Source organism: Triticum aestivum, chromosome 2B (genome assembly GCF_018294505.1).
Source record: "Triticum aestivum cultivar Chinese Spring chromosome 2B, IWGSC CS RefSeq v2.1, whole genome shotgun sequence".
Taxonomy (NCBI): domain Eukaryota; kingdom Viridiplantae; phylum Streptophyta; class Magnoliopsida; order Poales; family Poaceae; genus Triticum; species Triticum aestivum.
This window is the reverse complement of record NC_057798.1, coordinates 547221446-547244184: the sequence shown is the minus strand read 5'-3', so window position 1 is coordinate 547244184 and position 22739 is coordinate 547221446. Positions and strand designations below refer to the sequence as shown.

General features: G+C 46.1%; 3 protein-coding genes across 5 annotated transcripts; 1 reads left to right on the top strand and 2 right to left on the bottom strand.

Moving 5' to 3' along the window:
- The first annotated feature begins 260 nt into the window (after window positions 1-260).
- LOC123045946 (protein TOO MANY MOUTHS) lies at window positions 261-1971 on the top strand. Its single transcript, XM_044469195.1, has one exon. It carries the CDS (start codon window positions 268-270, stop codon window positions 1759-1761), a length of 1494 nt encoding a protein of 497 aa, XP_044325130.1. The 5' UTR covers window positions 261-267; the 3' UTR covers window positions 1762-1971.
- On the bottom strand, window positions 1965-8810 carry LOC123045947 (protein WHAT'S THIS FACTOR 1, chloroplastic). 2 transcript variants are annotated; one of them, XM_044469197.1, is made up of 4 exons: window positions 7360-8810; window positions 7109-7190; window positions 3877-4013; window positions 1965-3563 (listed from the first exon to the last, which is right to left on the bottom strand). In XM_044469197.1, exon 1 carries the CDS (start codon window positions 8745-8747, stop codon window positions 7491-7493), a length of 1257 nt encoding a protein of 418 aa, XP_044325132.1. In that variant the 5' UTR covers window positions 8748-8810; the 3' UTR covers window positions 1965-3563; window positions 3877-4013; window positions 7109-7190; window positions 7360-7490. The 2 variants fall into 2 exon arrangements, with proteins under 2 accessions (XP_044325132.1, XP_044325131.1); XM_044469196.1 differs by having other exon boundaries at window positions 3877-7190.
- A 2968-nt stretch (window positions 8811-11778) lies between these two features.
- On the bottom strand, window positions 11779-19003 carry LOC123045945 (trafficking protein particle complex II-specific subunit 120 homolog). Of its 2 annotated transcripts, none has more exons than XM_044469193.1 (10): window positions 18493-19003; window positions 17676-17912; window positions 17423-17605; window positions 17232-17341; window positions 16945-17004; window positions 16477-16768; window positions 15371-15669; window positions 13706-14580; window positions 12343-13284; window positions 11779-12201 (listed from the first exon to the last, which is right to left on the bottom strand). In XM_044469193.1, exons 1-10 carry the CDS (start codon window positions 18904-18906, stop codon window positions 11981-11983), a joined length of 3633 nt encoding a protein of 1210 aa, XP_044325128.1. In that variant the 5' UTR covers window positions 18907-19003; the 3' UTR covers window positions 11779-11980. The 2 variants fall into 2 exon arrangements, with proteins under 2 accessions (XP_044325128.1, XP_044325129.1); XM_044469194.1 differs by having other exon boundaries at window positions 17712-17912; window positions 18493-19002.
- Between the last annotated feature and the right edge of the window lie 3736 nt (window positions 19004-22739).

The window sequence follows — 22739 nt, the reverse complement described above, 5'->3', positions numbered from 1 at the left end:
GCTGGATGGATCGATCGGTAGCTGCCCCACGCCACTGATGAATGGCGCAGTGTGTTTGTCTCGTTCCGACCGATTTCCCGTGAAACCAATTGAATGCAAGCGAATCCTCACTTCATTCACTCCGTTTCTCCCCCATCCCGTGACCAACATTTAATCATCACCCAGCATTTAATCCTTCCCCTCAGCCGTGCGCCTGTGCCCCTCTGACACTATATAAAACCTGCGCAGCCTGCCACCTCTTTCCCTCCATTGCCCAACGATCGTGGCATGGAGAGAGCGAACGTGCAAAAGATGGCTTCGGCGCTGCTCTCCGCGCTGGTCTTGGTCGTTGCCATGGTGGCTACCGTCGGGCGGCCGTGCCGGGGCGAGTTCACGGTGGTGGTGCCGGACGCGGGGGCGCTGGTGGACGCGCCGCAGCCGGGGTTCTCGGACCGGGCGCGCACCGACCCGGCGGAGCAGCGCGCCGTGCTGGAGGTGATGGCGGCGACGGGCAACGGCTGGGCGTCGGGCATCGCGGACGTGTGCCGCGGCCGGTGGCACGGCATCGAGTGCGTGCCCGACCGCGCCGACGTCTACCACGTCGTCTCCCTCTCCTTCGGCGCGCTCTCCGACGACACCGCCTTCCCGGCCTGCGACCCCGCGCGCGCCACGCTCTCCCCCGCCGTGCTCGCGCTCCCGCACCTCCGCTCCCTCTTCTTCTACCGCTGCTTCACCGCCAACCCGCAGCCCGTCCCGCCCTTCCTCGGCCGCCTCGGCCCCGCCTTCCGCTCCCTCGTGCTGCGCCAGAACGGCCACGTCGGCCCCATACCGGCCGAGATCGGGAACCTCTCCAGGCTGCGCGTGCTTGACCTCCACGGCAACCATCTCTCCTCCGCCATCCCGGCCACCGTCCAGTCGTTAGACCGCCTCCAGCTGCTCGACCTCAGCTACAACCGGCTCGCCGGCCAGGTGCCAAACTTGAGGTTCCAGCAGCTCAGCATCCTGGACCTCAGCCACAACGCGCTGCAGGGCCGCGTCCCGGCGAGCCTCGGGCAATGCCGGTCTCTCCTGAAGATCGACCTCAGCCAGAACCGCCTCGCCGGCACGATCCCGGACGCTCTCGGCGATCTGCCTGACCTCATACTGCTCGACCTCAGCCACAACGCGCTGTCCGGCCCGATCCCGGCGGCGATCGGCAGGCTGTCGACGCTGCGGTCGCTCATCCTCGGCGACAACCCGATGCAGCCCTCGGCGATCCCCGGTGACTTCTTCACGGGGCTCAAGGCGCTGACCACGCTGGTCCTCTCGGGCATGGGGCTGGAAGGGTCGCTGCCGGAGTCCATCGGGGGCCTGAGCCAGCTCCGCGTGCTGCGCCTGGACAGCAACGGCTTCACCGGCGTGATACCGGCGAGCTTCCGGCGGCTGGAGAAGGCGAGCGAGCTCCGCGTGGACGGCAACCGGCTGGTGGGGCCGATCCCGTTCGGCAAGCAGATGATGTGGAGGCTGGGCAAGAAGCTGCGCGTCGGCGGCAACGAGGGGCTCTGCTACGACGCCAAGCAGCAAGGGCTGGAGGGCGCCATGGCGCTGGCCGGCGTCGCGGACTGCGGCAGCGTGGGGAGCGGCACCACGACGCAGCACTTGAGCTGGATGAGTAGCGGCGGCGCCACGGCGACGGCGACGGCTAACGTGACACCATCAGCCGCAGATTCAAATTCTGGCCGGGGTGGCGGGCATTTTTTCTTGGTCGTTTTGGTGTGTTTGCAGCTTGCATTGTGGTTGTAGGTAGAAGAGCTGCGGCGGTTGATTGGTGGCGCGGAGTTTTTTACACCGGGAAGAATAAGGAACTGTACAAAGCGTTCTTGCTGGTTGCAGCTTTTGCCCGCTGTAGCCCGGTGAACAAAATTGTTTCCACAGATTTTTGAAAAAGCATGTCTTTTTTCAGCTAAGTTACTATGATTATAAAGAGTACCTAGAACTCATCTAGATGAGATATAATTTTTCTCATTCACTTTGAAAACAAGAACAGATACGACCTACGCCAACACGCACGCATCTTATTAAGATCGTGCGACGTTATGATCTAACAATTCCCGGTCCGCCCCAACCTCGAGTATACAAGTCTTGAGTACCTTCTAAACAAATGATTTTAAACGTAATGTTGCTGCTATAACATTCCAACCTTGTAACTTTTATCAAAAACTAGATGGTAAGGGCGATTCACTGAACCAACTACAGTTACTTTTGGCGACGTCCTCGACTGTGGCCGTCGACGATGTCCGCATGGCTGCTTCGCAATGGGGGCATCCCAGAAGGGTTCCCAAGGACACGAACGCCTCGGCAGACACGGCCTACGAGTCCCTGCATTGAGATTGAGAGAGAAGGTGAGGCTGACAAGGATCATCAAAGAGTTGAGTATCATGTTGACCGACACTAGCCTCATGGATGATGATGATGATGTGGTTCAGCAACACGCACGTAACAAAAACACTTGATTTACTCGTTTTATAGTCTATGTATGGATTGTTAAATTTTATTTGTCGTGGATCACATTGGCTTGTTTGAATTGTTGTGTGCTATATTTACTCCCTCCGTTTCTTTTTAGTTTGCATATAAGATTTAGTCAAAGTCAAACTTTGTTAACTTTGACTAAGTTTTAGAAAAAAATATCAAGATTTACAATATGAAATTAGTATTGTTAGATGCATCATGAAATAAAGTTTCATACCATATAGCTTTAGTATTTTAGATGTTAATATTTTTTTCTACAAAGTTGGTCAAACTTTACAAAGTTTGACTTTGACCAAATCTTATATGCAGACTAAAAAAAACGGGGGGAGTATTGTCAAACGATCTAGTACATGCATGGCTTGCATGGATTTGCAGAGGGGGGGTGCGGGGTGCCGTTGCCCTGCAGACAAATGGGGCTTGGTCAGCTGTTGTCCGTGGACAAATGGGGCCAAATTTGATGTTTATGGTTGGAGATGCTCTAATGTCGTCACAGATAAATATTGCCACAACATAATTTAGTGAGTACTGAGGATAACCAATTACCAATCGTAAGTTCGTAACAGGAAGCTCAGCTGATGAATAATGGGTTTTATCCTTATCTTGTAGAACTCTGTTTGCTTGTCGATTAAAGCATTATCATACTTTACCAGCCTTGTTCGCCTTGTTTTCCCTCCCAAGACATTAAAGAGTCTGTAATGCCTGGAAATAGCGAAGCTCACACTTTTCCTCCACAAGAATTTGTAACATAACGCATATACAGAACCAGAAAATAACATGCCAAAATCCAGATAAGAGTACACTTGAAATATTAGAGTAAGAATATGATGTAGCTTGGATTTTAATGCAACAGATAGAGCATAAGTGACAATGGCAATTGGCAACAAGCAAACTTACCTTTTAATGGCATACATAAATGTTCCTTGAGTACAGAGTACATTTACGACTAGTAGTAGACAGAACTCAGCGAGAGAATGGGATGTTTATCGCTCTAATAGCTGATAGGATCTCATCAATCCGGACTTCCGGAGTAAACATCGCACATTAGTAAAAAGCCAATGAAGTAATAGTTTTGGGACCTGTTTGAGGAAAATATCACAAAGGGGTTCAGTTGAGGCAAAAGATGTTGAAGCAATCTTGTCTGTTGCACAAACATAACAATTTAATACTTAATTGCAACAAATCATATTCAGAGAAACATATGGAGCACGACAATGAAATGCTATAGATCAAAAGGTACTTTTAAGGTAAATTATGTATCGAAAAACAAACAACGATTTACTGTAGATAGTAAAGAGATCAAGCCATGCTCATGTGTTGGGCAACAGGGACCATCAGCAATTAAGAAACCAAGTAAAGGAGCTGGTGTATCTAAGTGAATGACGTAGTTACCTAAAACAATTATATTTTGGTATTGAAGCCCAAACCCTCATTCCTGGCATATGGACTTATGCACAACCTCTGAAGTTGAAGGCGAGAAGTAATTCGGAGAATAACATGTCAGTCATTACTCCGTCTTCGATCTTGTTCTGTCAGACGAAAAATGTGGAGATTGTCCATGTCTCTTTCAATCTTGTTGGGCAAAACAAACTCTTATTCTAGCAAACTAAAACTAAACCCACTAAATGCTTATCAGTGATACATAAATATGAGTAACATCAAAATAATTTGAATGAGTGCTCAGTGCTTCCATCTTATTCTAGTGAGGCAACATAAGCTATGAAATTAGAAAACTGAACCGACTAAAAGCCTACCATAGTTGCAGAAATATGAATGCTAATACCAAACCACTTGAGTGCTCAGTTCTTCCATTAGGTCCCATGCTCTGCTATCAGATGCACTTTGTAATTTTAGAGGTAAAAAAAATTGCCTGCCTGCAAGATGCTACTCGTGTTGCATATAGCTCAACAGACCAAAAGCTTATCAGATTGCAGACATTTGAATGCTTCTGAAAATACTTTGAGTGAGTGCTCTTTCATTAGGTCCTATCTTCTGCTATCAAGCGCATTTTGTAGTTGAAAATGTCAAAAAGAATACTGCATACATGCACACGTATCTCTTGGAAGCTAAAATCCAATATACAGAAGAATGATGATATTTTGTGTTGCTGAAAAAAGAAATAAGGTTCCTAGTCAACGCGTCAAACATCTAAAGTAAAAGCTGGTTAACCCATTATCCTTAACAGGATTAAAAAAACTTAACGGTGCACATAGCATGACCATTCACATCAAATCCGAAAAAGCACCGAATGTGCACTGAAATATTGGCACACGGTGCATCAGGAAACAAAATATTGGAACTCTTCTATATTTCCTTTTTTCCTGTTTGGTGTCTAGCCATTTGCCTATTTGCCCATTTCTTCCACATGCTCATAGCCTGATATCGTAGTCCTACATCACTTCTCTAGTTCTCTTAGACACAACAGAGAGTGAAAGAAGTGGTTTAAGTCATGTAACCTTAGTAGCGACAATGCAAAGAATATGTTGTGAAAAACTGGAAATTAGGCCCCAAAACTGATAAAAGTAGAAAGAGATGAATAAAGAACTCACAGTGGCACAGTGCTAATCCATGGGCTGAAGGGTGCTACCGAAGAGGCCAACACCGAGGGCATTTCAGCAAACAGGTGATGGACAGGACGTTTCTCTACGCAATGCTTACAAATCGAGCGAGAGGCTTGGCACATGCTCCGACTACGCCAAACATCCGTGAGGTACAGCTTGTTCCCGACAGCCGCCAAGCCATACATTTGCACCGCCAGCTCGGTCACACCACCTTGGAGCATCACCAGCATGCCTGGCCCACCTCACCACCTCCGCCTTCCCAGGCACCACCACCCGTCGTCCAACCTCCCTGGCCAGGGGAGGAGAGGGTGCTGAATCTGGGACTGCTCCTGGAGAGCTGGACTCTGAAGTGCTGGGCAAGAAGGTCCAGCAAGGCCGGTGATGGCACGACCGCCGAGGAGAGGTGAAGGAGGTGGTGAGGACGTAGGAGGCAGAGGTGGATAGGGGTGCGAGGGATGGCCGTAAGCCCGTAACAACGGCCCGCAGAGGGGAGCGGGGTGCTGCATCAGTACGATGGAGACAGCTGCGGCTCCAAACGGCGAAGAGAGGAAGGGCAAGATCAAACATGAAAGCAAGGGGAGAAGTGAGTTTTCCATCGGCTGAAGGCTGCCTATCTTGCTGAAAAGCGGGGCCAGAACATGGTGGGGCCCAAGTGCCCGGGATGGAAGAGGTGCTTATCAGTTATTACAGTAACAAAAACTTACTCACCTGCTCAAACTGTATGGTCCAGATGGTTAACATAACACTCGAACGGCTAAAAGTGCTTCTCGCAGAGATGGCCCATGAGGCACCCAGCAAGCCTAGCATAAACTTGGAGGAGATATCTACTGGGAAGTAAGATATGAAACGAGACCAATTGTAAAACTTATGTTTACAATTAAAAGATGCACATCAAAATGGAGCCAAGCCAGTCTATCAAAAGCTGAAATAAGCATGTTTTGACTCAAGCAAAGCTATTTGCCAAGTTGACTTCAGGTAATGTGCAAGCATCGGGCTACTTGAATAATCCAGATAGAGCTACAAAGGTCTGCGGTCTCGAGCCTTTGAGGGCAGAAAATACAGGCCCACACAAGAAATTCAAATATGTGATATATCATCTAATTTGTCATGTGTGCAAATCGATTGGAAATATTAACCAAACTATCATGTGTAGAGTTTGATCAATCTGACTCTGAACATAAGTCATTTACTATCTTGCAAGACAATACTTTATACTGCCCTAGTGTCACATCTGCCAAGTTGTCTTCAGGTAATGTGCAAGCATCGGGCTACTTGCATAATCCAGATGGAGCTACAAAGGTCTATGGACTTGAGCCTTTGAGGGCAGAAAATATAGTCGCACTCGAGAAATTAAAATGTGTGATATATGTCATCTAATTTGTCACGTGTGCAAACCAATTGGTAATATTTAACATAACTATCATGTCTGGAGTTTGATCAATCTGACTATGAACATAAGTCATTTACTATCTTGCAAGACAATATTTTATACTGCCCTTTAGTGTCACATTTGGTTTAACCACACGAACTTCCACTATGGGCTAGAATTTTGTTGAATGTGCCATACTTACTCTATAAAATAACACCTGAATATGGTACACATCTACTTCCTTCCTTTTGGCCTTTCCAGCTTGATTCAAAACTTAAGTCTTTGTACAATCCCAGTGCCACTTTTGCTCATGTTGTTCCAATTTAATCCCTCATAAATTTCACCAAGAGTTGAACCTATATCTCTAGCATGAATTTATTTGGGAGGAAAAAGGGAGTTATAGATACAAATGAAGGGTGACATTGGCATTTACCTACATCCTTGGTTATTCTGGCTAACACTAAAATACCTACAATTTGGATCGGAGGAAACAGTAATCATCTAATGGAGCATGACAGCACTTTCATCCCAAGGAAAATTTGCATTGTACTGTGTCATATGTGCCCTATAGAGCACAAACATATTCAGTCCTCAGATCTTTTAACTATAAACATGTCCAATTATCCAAAAGGCACGGCATGACGAAAACTTGTTATAGCGCAACAAAAAGGAAAGTTATCAGTTGTCGGCTTACAAAGAATATACTTGGATCAGAATGTTCCTATGGTTCCAAAACAGAAGCCATCAGTGTCCTCCCAGTCCAGAGGTGAGTTAATCTGTCACAAAAATGGATCTCCTGAAAACTACTGACTGAAGACTTAAGTGGTAAATCATTGAAAACCCTGTCACCACATAACTCTTTCCAAAGAGGAAGATAAACCTACATTTTGGCATCATTTGAAAAACAAAGTGGTTGAAGATTAACCTCGTACTATTGTTTATTACCTGCTGACTAAGCCATCTTCTTACTGGCTGCCTAATGATCACATTCGAATATGTCAAAACACCCAATCTCCTTGCCACTTGTTCTTTAGGTCACATTATCATAGAAGTATAATGAACATCACAACCGCCACTCACAATGGCTCTCTTTCTTCTGATTCTACTTGTGCATAATCATATACTTCATCTTCGTCTTCCTCTGATCCCTCCATATCTCTTCCCTCAATATTTGTGTCAACTTTGGCACCCCTGTGAATGGCATTTGCCCTCTCTTTCTGCAGCATCTCATTCCTCCTCCTCAACTCCTCCAAATACTTCTTATGGCCCTCATCCATGATTGCCACGAACCTCTCCTTCAACTCAATCATAGGGTCCCTATCCACAAGCTCTCCATTTTCGTCATACGCCTCCCTCAATATCACCGTCTTAATGCCACCCTTCAATGAAACGTAGAATAAACCCGGGTGCCTCGTGAACGCGTTAGAAAACGCATTCGACAGCCTAAACTCATCACAGAACTTCCCTATAATTGGTATCGCCATCCTCCTTTCAACTGACAAGGACAACACCTCATGTAAAACACCAATCAACCTCTTCTCTGCCTCTGGTGATGCGGGGTGAAGCCCGAAAGTGTCGGCATATGGTGACACATATGGCAGCTCAAGCCAATCCCTCACCCACTGTCTCATCTCCTTCTTGAGGTAGAACCCCTTTGGCAATTTGACTGTAAAGTTCGGCCTCGGCCGTATGCCAACAACATCGGCCTCCCTATCCGCCCTCAATTCAATCGCCGACTTCGCGAGCCGGTCGTCCCAAGAGGCAAGCTCCAGGAACGCGTCGCCGGACGCGTCCGGCCCTGGGTCTCCGACGAGGCGGAAGAGATCGGGGTGCCTCGGGACCAGCGAGACCAAGAAGTCGTCCGGGAGGCCGAAGACGCGCTTGGCAGCAGCAATCTTTGCGACCGGCAGCGCGTGCGTGCAGGACATCATGAGGAGCTTGGCGAGCCTGGAGGCGAGGAGCGGGGAGTGGGTGGCCTGGAGGCGGGATGCGAATTCGAGGAAGGAGGCGAGCTGCGGGGACGGGGAGGCGACGGGGTCGGGAGGAGGGGAAACGGAGAGGAGCGTGGGGTACCGGCGGAGGAAGGTTGCGACGTGGACCGGAAGGCGGATGCGCTGGCGGCGCTTGGAAAGGTAGCGAAGGAGGAGGCGGCGGCCGGGGGAGAGGAGCACCTCGCGGACGAGGCGGGACGCTTGGTGGAAGCGCCGGTCGCGGTCGATGGACGCGTCCAGGGCCGCGTCCCGGCGCCACGGGACCTTCAAGGAAGATATGCGGCGGACCGGGGGAATGAAGCGGAGCCGGTGGGCGGCGGCGGCCGCCGCCCGGAGGAGCATTTGTGGTGGGGGGTTTGCGGTGGTTTCGTGCGGGAAGGTAGGAGAGACCGAGAGAGTGAGGAATTGATTTCTGAACCAGCTATACGCTTCCCTGCCCGGTTTACGGACTTCTCGAGTTCGTGTTTGAGGCAACTTCAAAAAGGAATTGGTTTAAAGGATTTATAGGAGGTTTTTTTTGGGCGAATAGGATTTATAGGAGCTTTTGGAGGATAAGAATTCTTAAGAATTTTTACTACATTAGTTATCTGATTCATCAAATCAAATCCGATAGGAATGTTTTTCTAAGAAACTTGTTACATACATCTACTCCCCTTTCAAAAAACATTTTTTTGCGTAGTGCGATCAAACACACTTTAGTGTATGATCTGATTGGATATGCCACTGCAATCATGCATTTTTCTATTCGTGTGTGTTTGCTGATCAAAGAAGGGAAGACGAAGAACATAGATTCACTAACTGAAAATGGCGGGAAGGAAGGATGTAGATTCACTAAGCGGGGCTTCAAGAAAAACGAAAAACAAATCTACATGTGCCAATGGTTCCTATGAAACCCTTTGAATCAATAGGCCCGCCCTTGCCTGTTTAGTTGACGGAAATTCCGTAGGAATCTTAGATCATCTGTCAATGGTTCATATGTCAGTGAAAAATAAACATTAGTTTAGACTCAATGAAAAAATCGTAGCATTTTAACCAAAATGACTTCTTGCAGAGGAGAAGGAACATTAGTTTATACTTAATCCACTTTTACTCTATCTCTTGCTATGCCGCGACATTCCATTGGTCCACGAGGTGCCCCTCATGGAAACTGACATGGAAGAGTTGGGCACCGCCGCATGTCCGGTTCTTCCACTGGCTTGCCAACCAGGACCGATGCTGGACGGCGACACGACTTGCGCACCACGGCCTGCAACACCACCCAAGGTGCCTCCTGTGTGATAAGGCACCGGAGACAATCCAGCACCTGCTCCCGGCCTGCCCATTCTCCAGGCAAACTTGACACGCCATTCTAGACTGGACACACATTCCTTCGCAGCCACCTCACAACGAACCGATGCTCATGGACTGGTGGCAGAGAATGAAGGGGCAGCCGCCCCACGCGCTGCGCAAAGGCCTGCAGTCCATCGCCATGCTCATCACATGAATGATATGGAAGCAACGGAACGAATGCGTCTTTGAAAATGCGCGGCCATTTGTAGAAGCTTTAGTTGATAGGATTAAGGTTGAGGCCAAATGCTGGGCACAGGGGCTCTGGGTTGTTCTGCCCACATCCTAGGATGTCCAATGAAGGGGAACCTGACCCTTGTAACACTAGCCTCCTAGGAGGACCGTAATCCCCCCATCTTCTCAATGCTTTGCGTTTTCTCAGGGGGAAAAGGGCACCTATTACAAAATTCATGTGTTTTGTAATCCTGTAGGATTTTTTACAATAAATGACATCTAAATCTTACGTTTTCTTATTCCTATATTTTAGAACTCTTGCTATCCAAAGAGATCGTGAGAGTATTATGTTCCTTAGGAATTTCTCCTATACAACCTGTGTGGTTTGTAGAAATATTTCCTATCTCGTTCTTCTTCATTTGCAATTTCAAAGGAAATTTTTATTGAGTCCAATCACATAGAAATTTGGGAAGTGCTGCGCGTGGGCCAGGTGATATTTTTAAAAGATCGGTTGGGTCACGAGCCATCCGATCTTGCGCCATCGAGTGGTTAAGCATGAGATCATGTTTGCATAAAGCTTTGCAACAAGGGTCATGTTCCTGAAGACTTTGCAACAGGGGTCATGTTGTAGAAACGTCGCCAAGCATGCATCGTCGCACCGTCGTTTTGCCACTGCAACAACTCCCCATGCTTCAGATACATGAGCGATTTTACAATCATGAGAATTGCATCAATCTGCTCCCTTGCAGCTCGGCTCCTTTGCAACAATGGAGCTCGCAGCATCGGTGTTGGGCGGCAGGAGGAGGAGGAGGAGAGAAGGACGACAAGCATGTAGCTAGTGCAGACGACGATTGGTGTGCCCCGTCCCCCACCTAGATCAGAGGAGGAGAGGCTCAGGAGGGAGACACCTGCAGCAGCTCACGGCGACCGACGCGACAAGGTCGTAGTGGTGAACGTCGACGGGTTGTTGGCTTGCTATAAAAGGTGGGTTGGGAGAGGAGAGGGATAGCTGCAGAGGAGTGGAAGCTCCCGCGCCAGCGAGATCCACACGCAGCCGCTCACTCGTGTGAAGAAGATAAGAAGGAAGGGGAAGCGGCACTGGCGGAGCTAGGAAGAAAGTCTAGGGGGGGGGCAAATGGTAAAACTGGCAGACCTGAGGGGGCCAAATACTAAATTTATACTCATCTAAACCCTCTAAAAAAAATTCCTTCACACTTTTTGCTTAGGCTGGGGGGGGGGGGGGGGCACAACACCCCCAGGAGCACACATAGCTCCGCCTCTGGGAAGCGGTGATGGTCCCATGTGGGCATGTGGCACATGTGGCGTGCAGGAAGGTGGCGGACGTGGGGCTGCAATCCGTCGGCCGATTTGATTTTATGTCAAATATAATGCTAATTACATAATAACACGCAAATAATATCCTACTTAATATCCGCATACTTAATATCCGCATGCACTTAATATACTTTCAAATTAACGTGCATTGCACGATACACATTGACTAGTCTCTATGACAAGTGACAACTATGCCATCCATCTAATTTTATAAAAAAAGGTTTCTGCATTCTAAATGTGGTGCAACCAAACAACTTCTACTCCGTATTACGGATTCTCATGTTTTCAGTTCCTATAGGATCAGTATGACATGTCAACCTAATCATGTGTTTTTCCTATTATTGCTTTTTTAGAATCCTACGCTTTTAGGTGGATGGAACTTTTCCTATGAGTGCAAGTAAATCCTGTACAAAACCCCCTATGGATTGCAATCCTACGAATCAGACAACCCATGTAACAAAATTCTGAGAAATTTATAATCCTCCCAAAAAAGTGGAAAATCCATTGAATCAAAGAGCCTATGGGGCAGCTAAGGGCATGGTTAAGTGCACCGGTGCACCATATTAACCTTGGCGGATGCTTTTACACTGTACACAAACACAAGTGTATTACAAAGGAAGCCTCCAAGTGGCTCAAATAAATCACAAGTGTACATGGGAATAATGCTCTTGTACATGATCTTCACAGCTGCACATGTCATGGTGAAATCGCTGCCTCTAAACTACACCAAACAGTGTTTGCTACTCTGTACCAACTACATGGATATGGAATGGGGATCCGCGGCATAGAATAGGTTCATCCGGGGACTCTGCCTTTGCCCGAGCACGAAGAACATCCGTAGCGTCAATTATAACAGAAGAAGATTGCAGCGAGTAGTCTCCAGGTACTAGGAAGTAGACAGAGAAAGGATGTATCACCTCCTGCAATGGTGGAACCTCCAACTGTATGTCGTTAAGAACACCTACACAGAAAAAGAAACTTGTCAGAGTAGAACAGATGCTGAATAATGTAAAAACGATACTATTCCTGAACACAGAAGCTAAACCTCGAAACAGATAATGGTAAAGAAAGAAAATGGGCTATTATACAAATAAGTGATTACCAGCCCAGAGGACGGTTGCACTGTTTTCTTCGAAGCAATTTTCTCCTGCAACATCTTTGCATGAAATGCTGAGGTTCATCTGAATAATTTCCTTCGTGTTGTTCCGAATTTGAACTTCCATATGGGTCATTTTATGAGCTGATATAGGATCTTTACACCTCAGAACATTCTCACCGGCAGATGGACCAACATTCTCAACAGTAGAATGGTTGGAATCATTAGCAGGCTTGGCATCCTTAGCAAGTCTAAAGCTAAATGTCAAGGGATCAGGCAACAATATGTCCAATATAGATGCTTGTAATGCTGCCTGAATAGCATCTTTGATATTCAGCTCACCGGAGCTATTTCTCCCAGAATTCCACCTCACTTTTATTTTTGAAATCAAGTTGCTGATAGAAGCGTTCAACTCTGCCTTGGCATTCTTTTCTGCTATGGTGGCCACTTTGGACCCAAGTTGCTCATCGCTTCCGTTTTCCTTTACAAAGAAGGAAGCATCAAGAACAGGTAATTTGAAGTGCTCAAGTGGTATGAGAACCCTGGCAGAATAGTCACGGTCAATTCTGGTTTTGTGACAGGCCACATCAGCAGTGTTATCTTCTGGAACAATAGTCCCATCCAAATGGACAGAAACATCGACATCAAAAACAACATCCGTAGGGTTGAAAAGCTCTAGTTCCAGAAGGCGGAGGCCCCAACTTCCTTTATAGGGATCAATCTTCAATAAGCTAATGTCATTATGCAACATATTACTTTCATCACTTATATTATCTTTTCCACTGACAGGTCGCAAGTGTGCTTCACTAAACCGGGCAGGTATTTCCATGGATAACAGGCGTGCTCTTACCAGGCGCATGCCCTGTACAACACAGATATTTAATGGAACAGCAAGGCGTCTTCCAGGTGGGAGAGAAACCTCACCATTACCTTTGGCCGCTGAAGGACCTGGAGTAACAGAAAGTAGAAATTCAATCTCAAACCAAACCATGAAACCAAAGTTATGAGGATATCTACAACAGGTCACAAAGACAAATCTTCTCCACATGCCATCTGTATATGTTCACAGTAGTAAAGTAGTAGGTCAATGGTAAACATGATTACTAATTTAAGGAAGCAAGCACTACAAAGAAAACATCAAATCAAGGTTGTTCGCCCATAACAAGTGACAGAGGGAAACTAGCAATTACATGGATTTACTTGTTTATATCGTGCCTTAGTCATTTGGTGAGGACGATTTATATGTGTTTTGATGGTATATAAAGTAGTATGAGTGCACTGGAGTGGCAAGATGTTCATTTGAGTAACTTTGATTTCACACATATTAAAGGATGACAGAATATAGAAGATTTAGAATCCTGCAACCCACCAGCATAGTGAATATTCAAAAAGGGATTGATTCCTTCTCTTGCTATTCTCCTTGGATTTGCAGGAGATCTGCTACCATCTGCTTCCAAATCTGCCAAGCTAAGATGCCAGGCTCTTAGTGTCACTTTAAATGTAACTTCTCCACCTGGTTTTATCGGAAGTGCAGACTTCCATGTACTATGGGCAATTGAAATAACAGAATCCTGGTTCTTCCCGGATAATGCAATATTTGCTTCTTCAACTGGCACAGTTCCGGCATTTGTCAGCGTAATTAAAACATCGCGAATTTCACCTTCATATAGAAGAATAGAACCATCTCCACCGACAACGTTGGCAACTAATAAAGGAAGGGGAGGAACAATAGAAATGGTGGGGAAGTTAACACTCTTAAACTTGCTAGAGCCACAGCATCTGAAAGGATCAGAAAGAACAAGCCCTTGTGCAGCTCCAAGGAGCAAACTGTCAACCTCTTTGAATAGGTGTTCTGTAATAACACCAAAACTGTGGACAATGCACCCAGGAATCGATACTCGTCCAACTTTTGTTGGAATTCCAGATAGCAGAACCAATTTGGAGGTGTTTGGTGGAAGATTAACAGTAACCGGAAAGGCATCAAAATTTCCTGAATGAACAGAGAGGTAAATGCTCTCAACAACTAAGTCAAAGCTGCAGGGGTTTGCTAACTCTATCATAACTTGGACTGGTTCTCCAACAATCCAATTTATCTCTTGTTTGCTAGTCCCAGATGTGCCCCCCTTGGTGAAAGGTGTATAAATAAAAGGCCCAGAAGGACCGGCACCAATCCACCACTCCTTTTTATGTGGGTTGCGCTTTACTATGTCTCTTTGTGAAGGATGAAATGGTAAAGAATGTAACCTGAAAAAACAAGGAAATGCAAATAAGTCATTGAAAACATATAAACAAGCAGATTTTGTCAGAAGCTTCTTTCTGAAACAGATGATATTTTTGGAAAGTGTGCTCCCACTTTTTATCTTTGACAACTAGCATATAGAGCTTCTTTCTGAAACAGATGACATTTATGGGAAGTGTACTCCAACTTTTCTATCTTTGACGACATATAGCAAAGTAATTAGGTTGACTAGGTGAAAATGGTCCCGTTAGAGCTGTCATGAACAATACTTTCATAATATAATATTTTTATTATTATTACTAGTATGCTAATAAAAAAGTAACAGCCAAAGTTGCATATTGGAGATCATGCCCATGTCCAAAAACTGCATCAGTTTACAAACGAATGGAGTAGTACTTATATCACTCAGGCTCTTTTTGGCATTGTGGTAGATTATGATAATCAAATTGTCTAACCAGATTTTGTGTATTCTATCATTTGTTTAACCAACTTTTTGATACTTATGTGGTAATGTTTCCACAGCAGATTACTAAGTTCATCACATCACAGTTCAGCAAGCCTCGTTCTTGTTTTACGCGAACCATGGATTAAGAGTCCAAGGACTAGTCAGTCTATAGACTAGTCTATGAGTCTCAACTCCAGGGCCAGTGTCGACTAATCTATGAGTCGCAACTACAGTGTTGACCAGTGTCGACTAGTTACGCTTAGTCTATGAGTCTCAACCTCGGAACGACTCGTCAACTCATAAACCTTGTCGCAAACATGATAATACGAGAAAAATGATAAGTAACATGCCTGATAAAAGGAAGACATGGGTCGGCACAACGTGTGCCCCAAGGAAGCCTATCAGCAGAGTTTGAAAGAGAGCTTGCCAGCCCACTCTGACCAGCTGGGGTGATGAGCGGGTAAAATGATCGAACAAGACGAGCCGCGGCGCTCCATGACGTGAGGGGATCCGCAGCACGGATTGAAGACATCAATATCTCTCTTAGAACAACCATTTGAAGGGTACTCCATTGCGACTCAAATAATGACACAACAGACTGAGGGTGCGCTTTTCCAGAATCGGCATTGCTGTTGCTGGCACAGAGTTCCTTAAACAAACAAGGGGTTGCCAAGAAAACCATAAATACAACAGTTTGGTACATGGCATTGCCAATAAATCTAAACTAAGAAATTAACTGATCAAAATATCAGGATAGTAAACATGGTCAGCTATTTTAACATGTGGTTACGACAAGGATATCCAAATAGTCAAGGAAAGGTGTGTCTGTTTAATAGTACTTAATAGCATCAGTTTTATAATCCACATACATTTTCCTATTCAACGCGGTGTTTATTCTAATAAGCTAACTACAAATTATATTTTCATAGTCCACGTTAATCCTACCTCAACCAAAGAACAAGATGATAAAAGAGAATACAAGTTAATAAAGGAAAGTGTTAAAGACGCTGCAATCAACTCTCAGCTGACTTGGCAAAGTGTACTTCCATCATAAAGAACGAAAGAAGCTGCAATCAACTCTCAGCTGACTTAGCAGAGTTTATTTCCATTTTACATTTCTAGATATGCAAACTTGGAACCTTTAGGGTTGAACCAAATGAACTAAATTTTCAAAAATGATGTGAATTCTGAAATTTTAGTTCATTTAGTTGAACTAAGTAGGGTTGAAGGGTACCCTGAAGGTTCCAAATTTGCATCTCTACATATTTCTACCAGAATACAGCAAAATTTTGAAGTTGGCAGAGTTTAAACTAAGAGCAAAGCAGCAGCCAAGAAATAAAAAAGGAAGGTATGTTAGAGAAGTTGAAAATAACCTGCTACAAATACACAATGCAGTAAACATAATAAATAACAATTTATCAATCCTCAGCATACTACAAGTAAGTAACAAACTCACCTTCAGTGAAGCATGATCAGGTTTGCTAGTCTTCCTGCTTTGAACATGGTATGCATTTGTAGTCATCGTTAGAACCTGCATAGCACTCATAGCAGCATATGCATTGTCTTGCTGAAGGTATAACTGTGCAACTTGTCTTGAAAAAAATGCTGCCTTGCGTTTATACCCAAGAGAGCCAAATAGTCGCGCAATTTCAATATATAGTATCAACCGGTCACTGGCATCAAGCAGAGCCTTGGCGCCATCTGCAGCACCCATTAATAAATCTGACACCTCCTTGGCAACTTCACGTCTAATAAAGAAAGACATAGCATTTTAATCAATAGTTTTATCCTAAGGACAGAATACATCATTCCATAATAGAGAATTAGAGATATCAGGTTTGCTCATTCCATAAGAATTAACTGCAAATCAGTCACAAGTAAAGTAAACTGGCTATGCAACTCATAGCTAAATGGGACAGCTCACCTGCACAAATATCTTGCCAACTTCAATGCAGCTTCAAGCTCAAAGCTCACAGGTGAAACTCTAAACAAGACATGCAGCTCAGTGTTAGTGCGTTAACTAAAATCACCAAGTAAAGAGCTCAATATAGCATGCAACTGTTGGACCAGTTTCCAGTGTTGATGGAATACTAGTAAATACTACTCTAATAAACAAAAGGGGTTCACTTTATGTAGAATGTAATAATTGAAAGTAAGATGTTCGTACATAGAAATTATCAAATTAAGAAAGATAACACGCCAATTCAATACCTTTGAGCATTATCTTGTAAAGTTGCTCTTCTGTACAGCTGGATAATGGTATAATAACGATACTTCACTTCATCTTCCAAAACAGGATCACTTTGGCCCATCCTATCAACCTGATTAATGCCACAAAGTCAGCCCCTAAACAGTTATAAGAATGCTGTGAATTTCCAAAAGTCGTTGGCATGAACACTCACCACTAATGCGCAGACACTACCTTCAAGTGCCCCAGCATGCCAGAATACATCCCCTGTCAATCTTGCAAGATCTATTGCTGTGGTGTAGTGTGCATTAGCATCAGCAGGTGATCCAGCCAATAAGCAATAATCTCCTATTATCTTTTGTGCACGGCCCAGCCTTCTTTTTTTGGCCTTGATCACCTAGAAAATATAGAAGTATATTGGCTTATATAAGCAATAGAATAACGAGTCATTTACATCATCAACATACACTGGTCAAAATACTCGGAACACCTAAAGTATGAACCTCCTCTGAGCCAAGACTGGTTTGTGAGTCCAAAGGTGTCTTTAAAATAGTTCCTGTGGATTCTGCACGTAAGACCCATTTCTCAAACTCCATCAACAATGAAGCTGCAAGATCTTGGATCATTGTAAGCATATGAAGTTCCAGTGATTTCTGATCGGAAGGAGGGAACATAATAATGCCATCCTTCCTTTCCTCTAGCAACTACAAAAGACAACAATGCAAATATCAGTTAAAAGTAGAGCAAGAAATGGTAAAAAAAAAAGGCAAGACTAGAAGGGTCATCACAACACTGGTGCAATCAGTAAAGTTTTAATTACACAGACCGACAATTCAAATTTGACTATCAGCATACCAACACTATATATTCTGTCTCTGGAGTAGTAAATAATGCCATTCCTTCCATCTCGGTTACCTGGGTAAGTTCCAGGTGTCTTGGAATGGGTTTTTTAGCATGGTGATTTCCACCCTGGGTGGCTTGGGCCTTGAAATGCTAGTGGAATAAAATTAGACAATCGAACTAATTACCATCCCTCGAGCTAGAATTGGTGTATATTAGTAGTTGATAAGTGTGGATTGCATTATCACTTAGATCTCGGGTCAGTTTAGTTGTAACCAAAGAGCAAGAGCCATAGGAATACTCGCCCGGTAGAGCGACTAGCAACCAAATGATGAACTGGATCACCCAGATGGGCGGGCTGCTGAGCTGCGTGTGTCGATACAAACAGCGTACGTCATCCGGGGACAGAGGCTCGGGAGGAGATGCGATCGGGGCAGCCAGTACCTGCGCGTCGGTGGGGCAGAAGGCGAAGCATCGGCTGGCGAGCGCGGAGGGGTAGGTGCGCGCGGCGTCGAGGAAGTCGGCGGCGACCCTGGCGAGGTCCGGGGAGGAGGGGAGGTGGCAGATGCCGACGACGGCGAGCACCTTGCGCGAGGACTGGAAGTCCTCCCAGGGCGAGGGCACGCAGCCGCCGAGCACGAACTTGAGGCGGAGGCAGCCCGTGTCCCAGGGCTGGTGCGAGAAGGGGCTCTTCTGGTGCTCCGAGTAGTAGGGGCGCAGCGAGGCGAGGTCGACGCGCGCGTGCTCCGCCACCAGCGCCGCGTAGTCCCGCAGGGACTGCGGCGGGATCGGCCCGCCCACCGGCAGCACCGCCACCCGGATGGCCGACCCGGACTCGATGCTCAGCCCGGGCTCCATTGGGGAGGGGGAGAGGGAGAGCTCGAGATCTGACGACGGAGCAGGTCGTGTGTCGGGGAGGTGGAGAAGGGAACAGAAATGTTTGTGCTGTCAGGCGAGATTTGATCCTTCGATCTAACTCGCCTCTCTGGGCCACGACTGGAGTTACCGCCCTTGTCGGGCCATTCTCCGGTCGAGTCTGCCACTGGCCCAGCCAGCCGAAAGCTTCTCACAGGGGTCTGGGTCAATTCGGCTCACTGCCCCAAACAAACATTAGAGTTTTTTGTTTTCTAAAACAAGTACTAGAGTTCTTTTTTACCAGCACAACGTGTAGCTTTTTCCTTGCGATATGCTAGGCGTCAGTCGGATCAAGGGTGTGCCGATCAGCCGCCATCCCCACGGTCGGAACTAACATGAGATGATGTTTTGGTGCGGATCAACGCAGCAAAGAAAAACATGCATGTAATATTTTCTTTACTTCTAATGAAGCAGTTGGTAGTCTTCGTTTTACGGGGGTTTTGTCCCACCTCGCACCCTTCGCATGGTTTATTTTCGTCTCTCCTCCCACCTCCCCCGCACGTAACGATCCCCTCGACAAAAAAACCCAACCAAAACCACGTTAGGAGGGAGCGATGCCTCCGGGAGTCTAGGTAGTCCCCTCGCACGCCAGAGAATCGGACGATAAAAAACCTACGAAAAAAACCCTCGAACGCCGATGGGAACGAGGCTCCCCTCGATCCCAAACGACGCTAGGGTTTGCCCAGCCGCTACGCTCCTTGTACTGCTCCCTCACATCCCCTCCCTAGTTGCACCTTTCCCGCATAGATGGAGGCGCTGCCGCCGTAGCCCTAGCCGGAGTGAGCTATGCGGATGTAGCGCATTGCTTGTCATGTGTCACAGGCTCTGACGCCCATGTGCGGCTGCTGATGACGTCGCTCCGTCGACCCCCCGTCCCCCGCTCGCCTTTTCTCCCGCCGGTGATGCTCGCCCTCGCTCCCGGTCGCCACGCTGTGGCGCCCTTCGTGGATGGCGTGAGCTCCGAGGAAGCCAGCGCCGCTGTCACGTCGGCCTCGCTGGTCGTGATCCACGAGGTCACATCACTCAACGGGTCCTCCCTCTCTGGGCTCCGCACTGCATGAGGTCATCGACTCCTTCACTAGCCCCCGTTTTAAGGCCAAGCCCGATTCTGCGGAAAGTTGATGCAAGTGATCTTATTACTGTCATATGCAAGTTACAGAAATTGGGAGAAGTTGTGTTACAGGGAAGCTTGCGTTGGAAGAACTAATGATTGGGTCCCCGTCAGCTCGTATTGGATGGGAGGATACTACGGGAGGTAAGCATTCCCCGATTCTGGACACTTGAATGTCAACTTATATCATCTTGGAGATCTTCTGGCATTCTGAATATGTGCACTCACTGTAATCTATCTACTGTTTTAGATATTTAATAAGTGGATGCGTCCCTAATAATACGCAGGTGTATAGGGCATCTTTCTGCAGAAATTTGATTTAAGTGATCTTATTACTATCTTATGCAAGCTAATATTTTTGCGATCAAGGTTGTGTTGGAAGAACTGGTGTAGGCTCGAAAGTATGTCTAGAGGGGGGGAGTGATGATTAGACTATTTGACCAAATAAAAATCTTGCCTTTTCCCAATTTTAAGTCCTGGCAGCTTTTAGCAACTTAAAGCAAGTCAAGCAATCAACCTACACATGCAATTCTAAGAGTGTAGCAGCGGAATGTAAAACATTGCATATGAATGTAAAAGGAAGGGTTTGGAGAGGGCAAACGCAATGTAGACACAGAGATTTTTGGCGTGGTTCCGATAGGTGGTGCTATCGTACATCCAAGTTGATGAAGACTTCAACCCACGAAGGATAACAGTTGCGCCAGTCCATGAAGGGCTCCACCCATGAAGAAGCAACCTTGTCTATCCCACCATGGCCATCGCCCACGAAGGACTTGCCTCGCTTGGATAGATCTTCACGAAGTAGGCGATCTCCTTGTCCTTACAAACTCCTTGGTTCAACTCCATAATCTTGACGGAGGCTCCCAAGTGACACATAACCAATCTAGGAGACACCACTCTCCAAAAGGTAATAGATGGTGTGTTGATAATGAACTCCTTGCTCTTGTGCTTCAAATGATAGTCTCCACAACACCCAACTCTCTCTCACAGATTTGGATATGGTGAAAAGATGATTTGAGCGAAAAGCAACTTGGGGAAGGCTAGAGATCAAGATTCTTGTGGTTGGATTGGAATGTCTTGGTCTCAACACATGAGTAGGCGGTTCTCTCTCAGAAAATGAGTAGTGGAAGTGTAGGCACGTTCTGATGGCTCTCTCACAAATGGAGAAGGGGTGGAGGGGTATATATAGCATCCACACAGAATCTAACTGTTACACACAATTTATCAAACTCGGTGAGACTGAATACTGAAACTTCGTAGGACCGATCTAGTTCAAAATGTGAACGTTAGGATTTTTGGTGGGACCAATATGATCAACTCGGTGGGACCGATACGCTAGGGTTAGGGCAAAACCTCATCTCTGTGAGACCGATCGCATGAACTCGGTGAGACAGATTTCAGCAATAAGCAAACAGAGACTTGGTCAAGCAAACTCAGTGGGACCGATCGCTCATTTTGGTGAGACAGAAATGTTACGAAAAGGAAACAAAGAGTTTGCATTGCGAACTCGATGGGACCGATCGCTCATCTCAGTATGACCGAAACGTTACGAAAGAAAATAGAGAGTTTGCAATCCCATCTCAGTGAGACCGAGATTCCTATCGGTGAGACCAAACTGATTAGGGTTTCTGGCTATGGCTATGTCAAGTGAACTCGGTGGCGCCGGATAAATCAAATCGGTGGGGCCGAGTTTGACTTTAGGTTTAGGACATATGTGGAAATGAAAAAGTGGTTGAGGGCTTTGGAGCATATCACTAAGCATTTTGAGCAAGTAGACCATTAAGCAACACCTCATCCCCTTTTAATAGTATTGGCTTTTCCTATGTGAAAGTGCTAGTTATCGACTAGAGGGAGGGTGAATAGGCAATTTTTATGAAAGTCTTCAAAACACAGTGGCTTTAAAGACAAACAAGTAAATTGAGCCTATATAGTAAGCAGTGGAATGAAAGCTACACTAGGCAAGCATAAGTCTAACATATAACATAATGAAGGCACGATGACTAATTGCAACTAGGTAGACAGGATCAGAAAGGTAGATAGTACGAAGCTAAACAGACAATAGTCTTCACAGTGTGAAGTCAAACAGATTAGACAGGCAAGCAATGACTTCAGGAAGACAACTGTAAAGTAAGGAGAGTAGAGGATAGAACCAGTAGCTTGACAAAGACAAGGATTTGGTAGACCAGTTCCAGTTGCTGTGACAACTGTACGTATGGTTAGGGAGGCTGAGATTTAACTCAGAAGACCGTGTCTTCACCTTATTCCCCTTGAGCTAAGGACGCCCAGTCCTCGCCCAATCACTCTGGTAAGTCTTCGAGGTAGACTTCCAAACCTTCACAGACTTCATTCACCGGCAATCCACAATGACTCTTGGATGCTCAGAACGCGACGCCTAACTGGCTGGAGGATTCACAGTCCTCAAGTGTAACAAGTCTTTAGATCACGCGGACAGAAAGACTTCAATGATGCCTAACACTCTTTGGCTCTGGGTGTCTTGGGCTTTGTCCTCGCAAGGATTTCTCTCTCAAATGCTTCGGAGGTGGGTTGCTCTCAAACAACAAAAGCCGTGCACTAACTCTGAGCAGCCACCAATTTATGGTGTAGGGGGTGGGCTATTTATAGCCAGAAGGCAACCCGACCTAATATGTCCAAAATGACCCTGGGT

What these genes read in the sequence shown, in the direction of transcription:
- LOC123045946 (XM_044469195.1), top strand. Translation starts at nt 268, where the DNA reads ATGGAGAGAGCGAACGTGCAAAAGATGGCTTCGGCGCTGCTCTCCGCG.
- LOC123045947 (XM_044469196.1), bottom strand. Translation starts at nt 8,747, where the DNA reads ATGCTCCTCCGGGCGGCGGCCGCCGCCGCCCACCGGCTCCGCTTCATT.
- LOC123045945 (XM_044469193.1), bottom strand. Translation starts at nt 18,906, where the DNA reads ATGGAGCCCGGGCTGAGCATCGAGTCCGGGTCGGCCATCCGGGTGGCG. An exon ending in CTGATCATGCTTCACTGAAG is followed by an intron (nt 15,670 to 16,476) that starts GTGAGTTTGTTA and finishes TGTTTGTTTAAG; the next exon opens with GAACTCTGTGCCAGCAACAG. An exon ending in CCATGTCTTCCTTTTATCAG is followed by an intron (nt 14,581 to 15,370) that starts GCATGTTACTTA and finishes TTGTTTTTTCAG; the next exon opens with GTTACATTCTTTACCATTTC.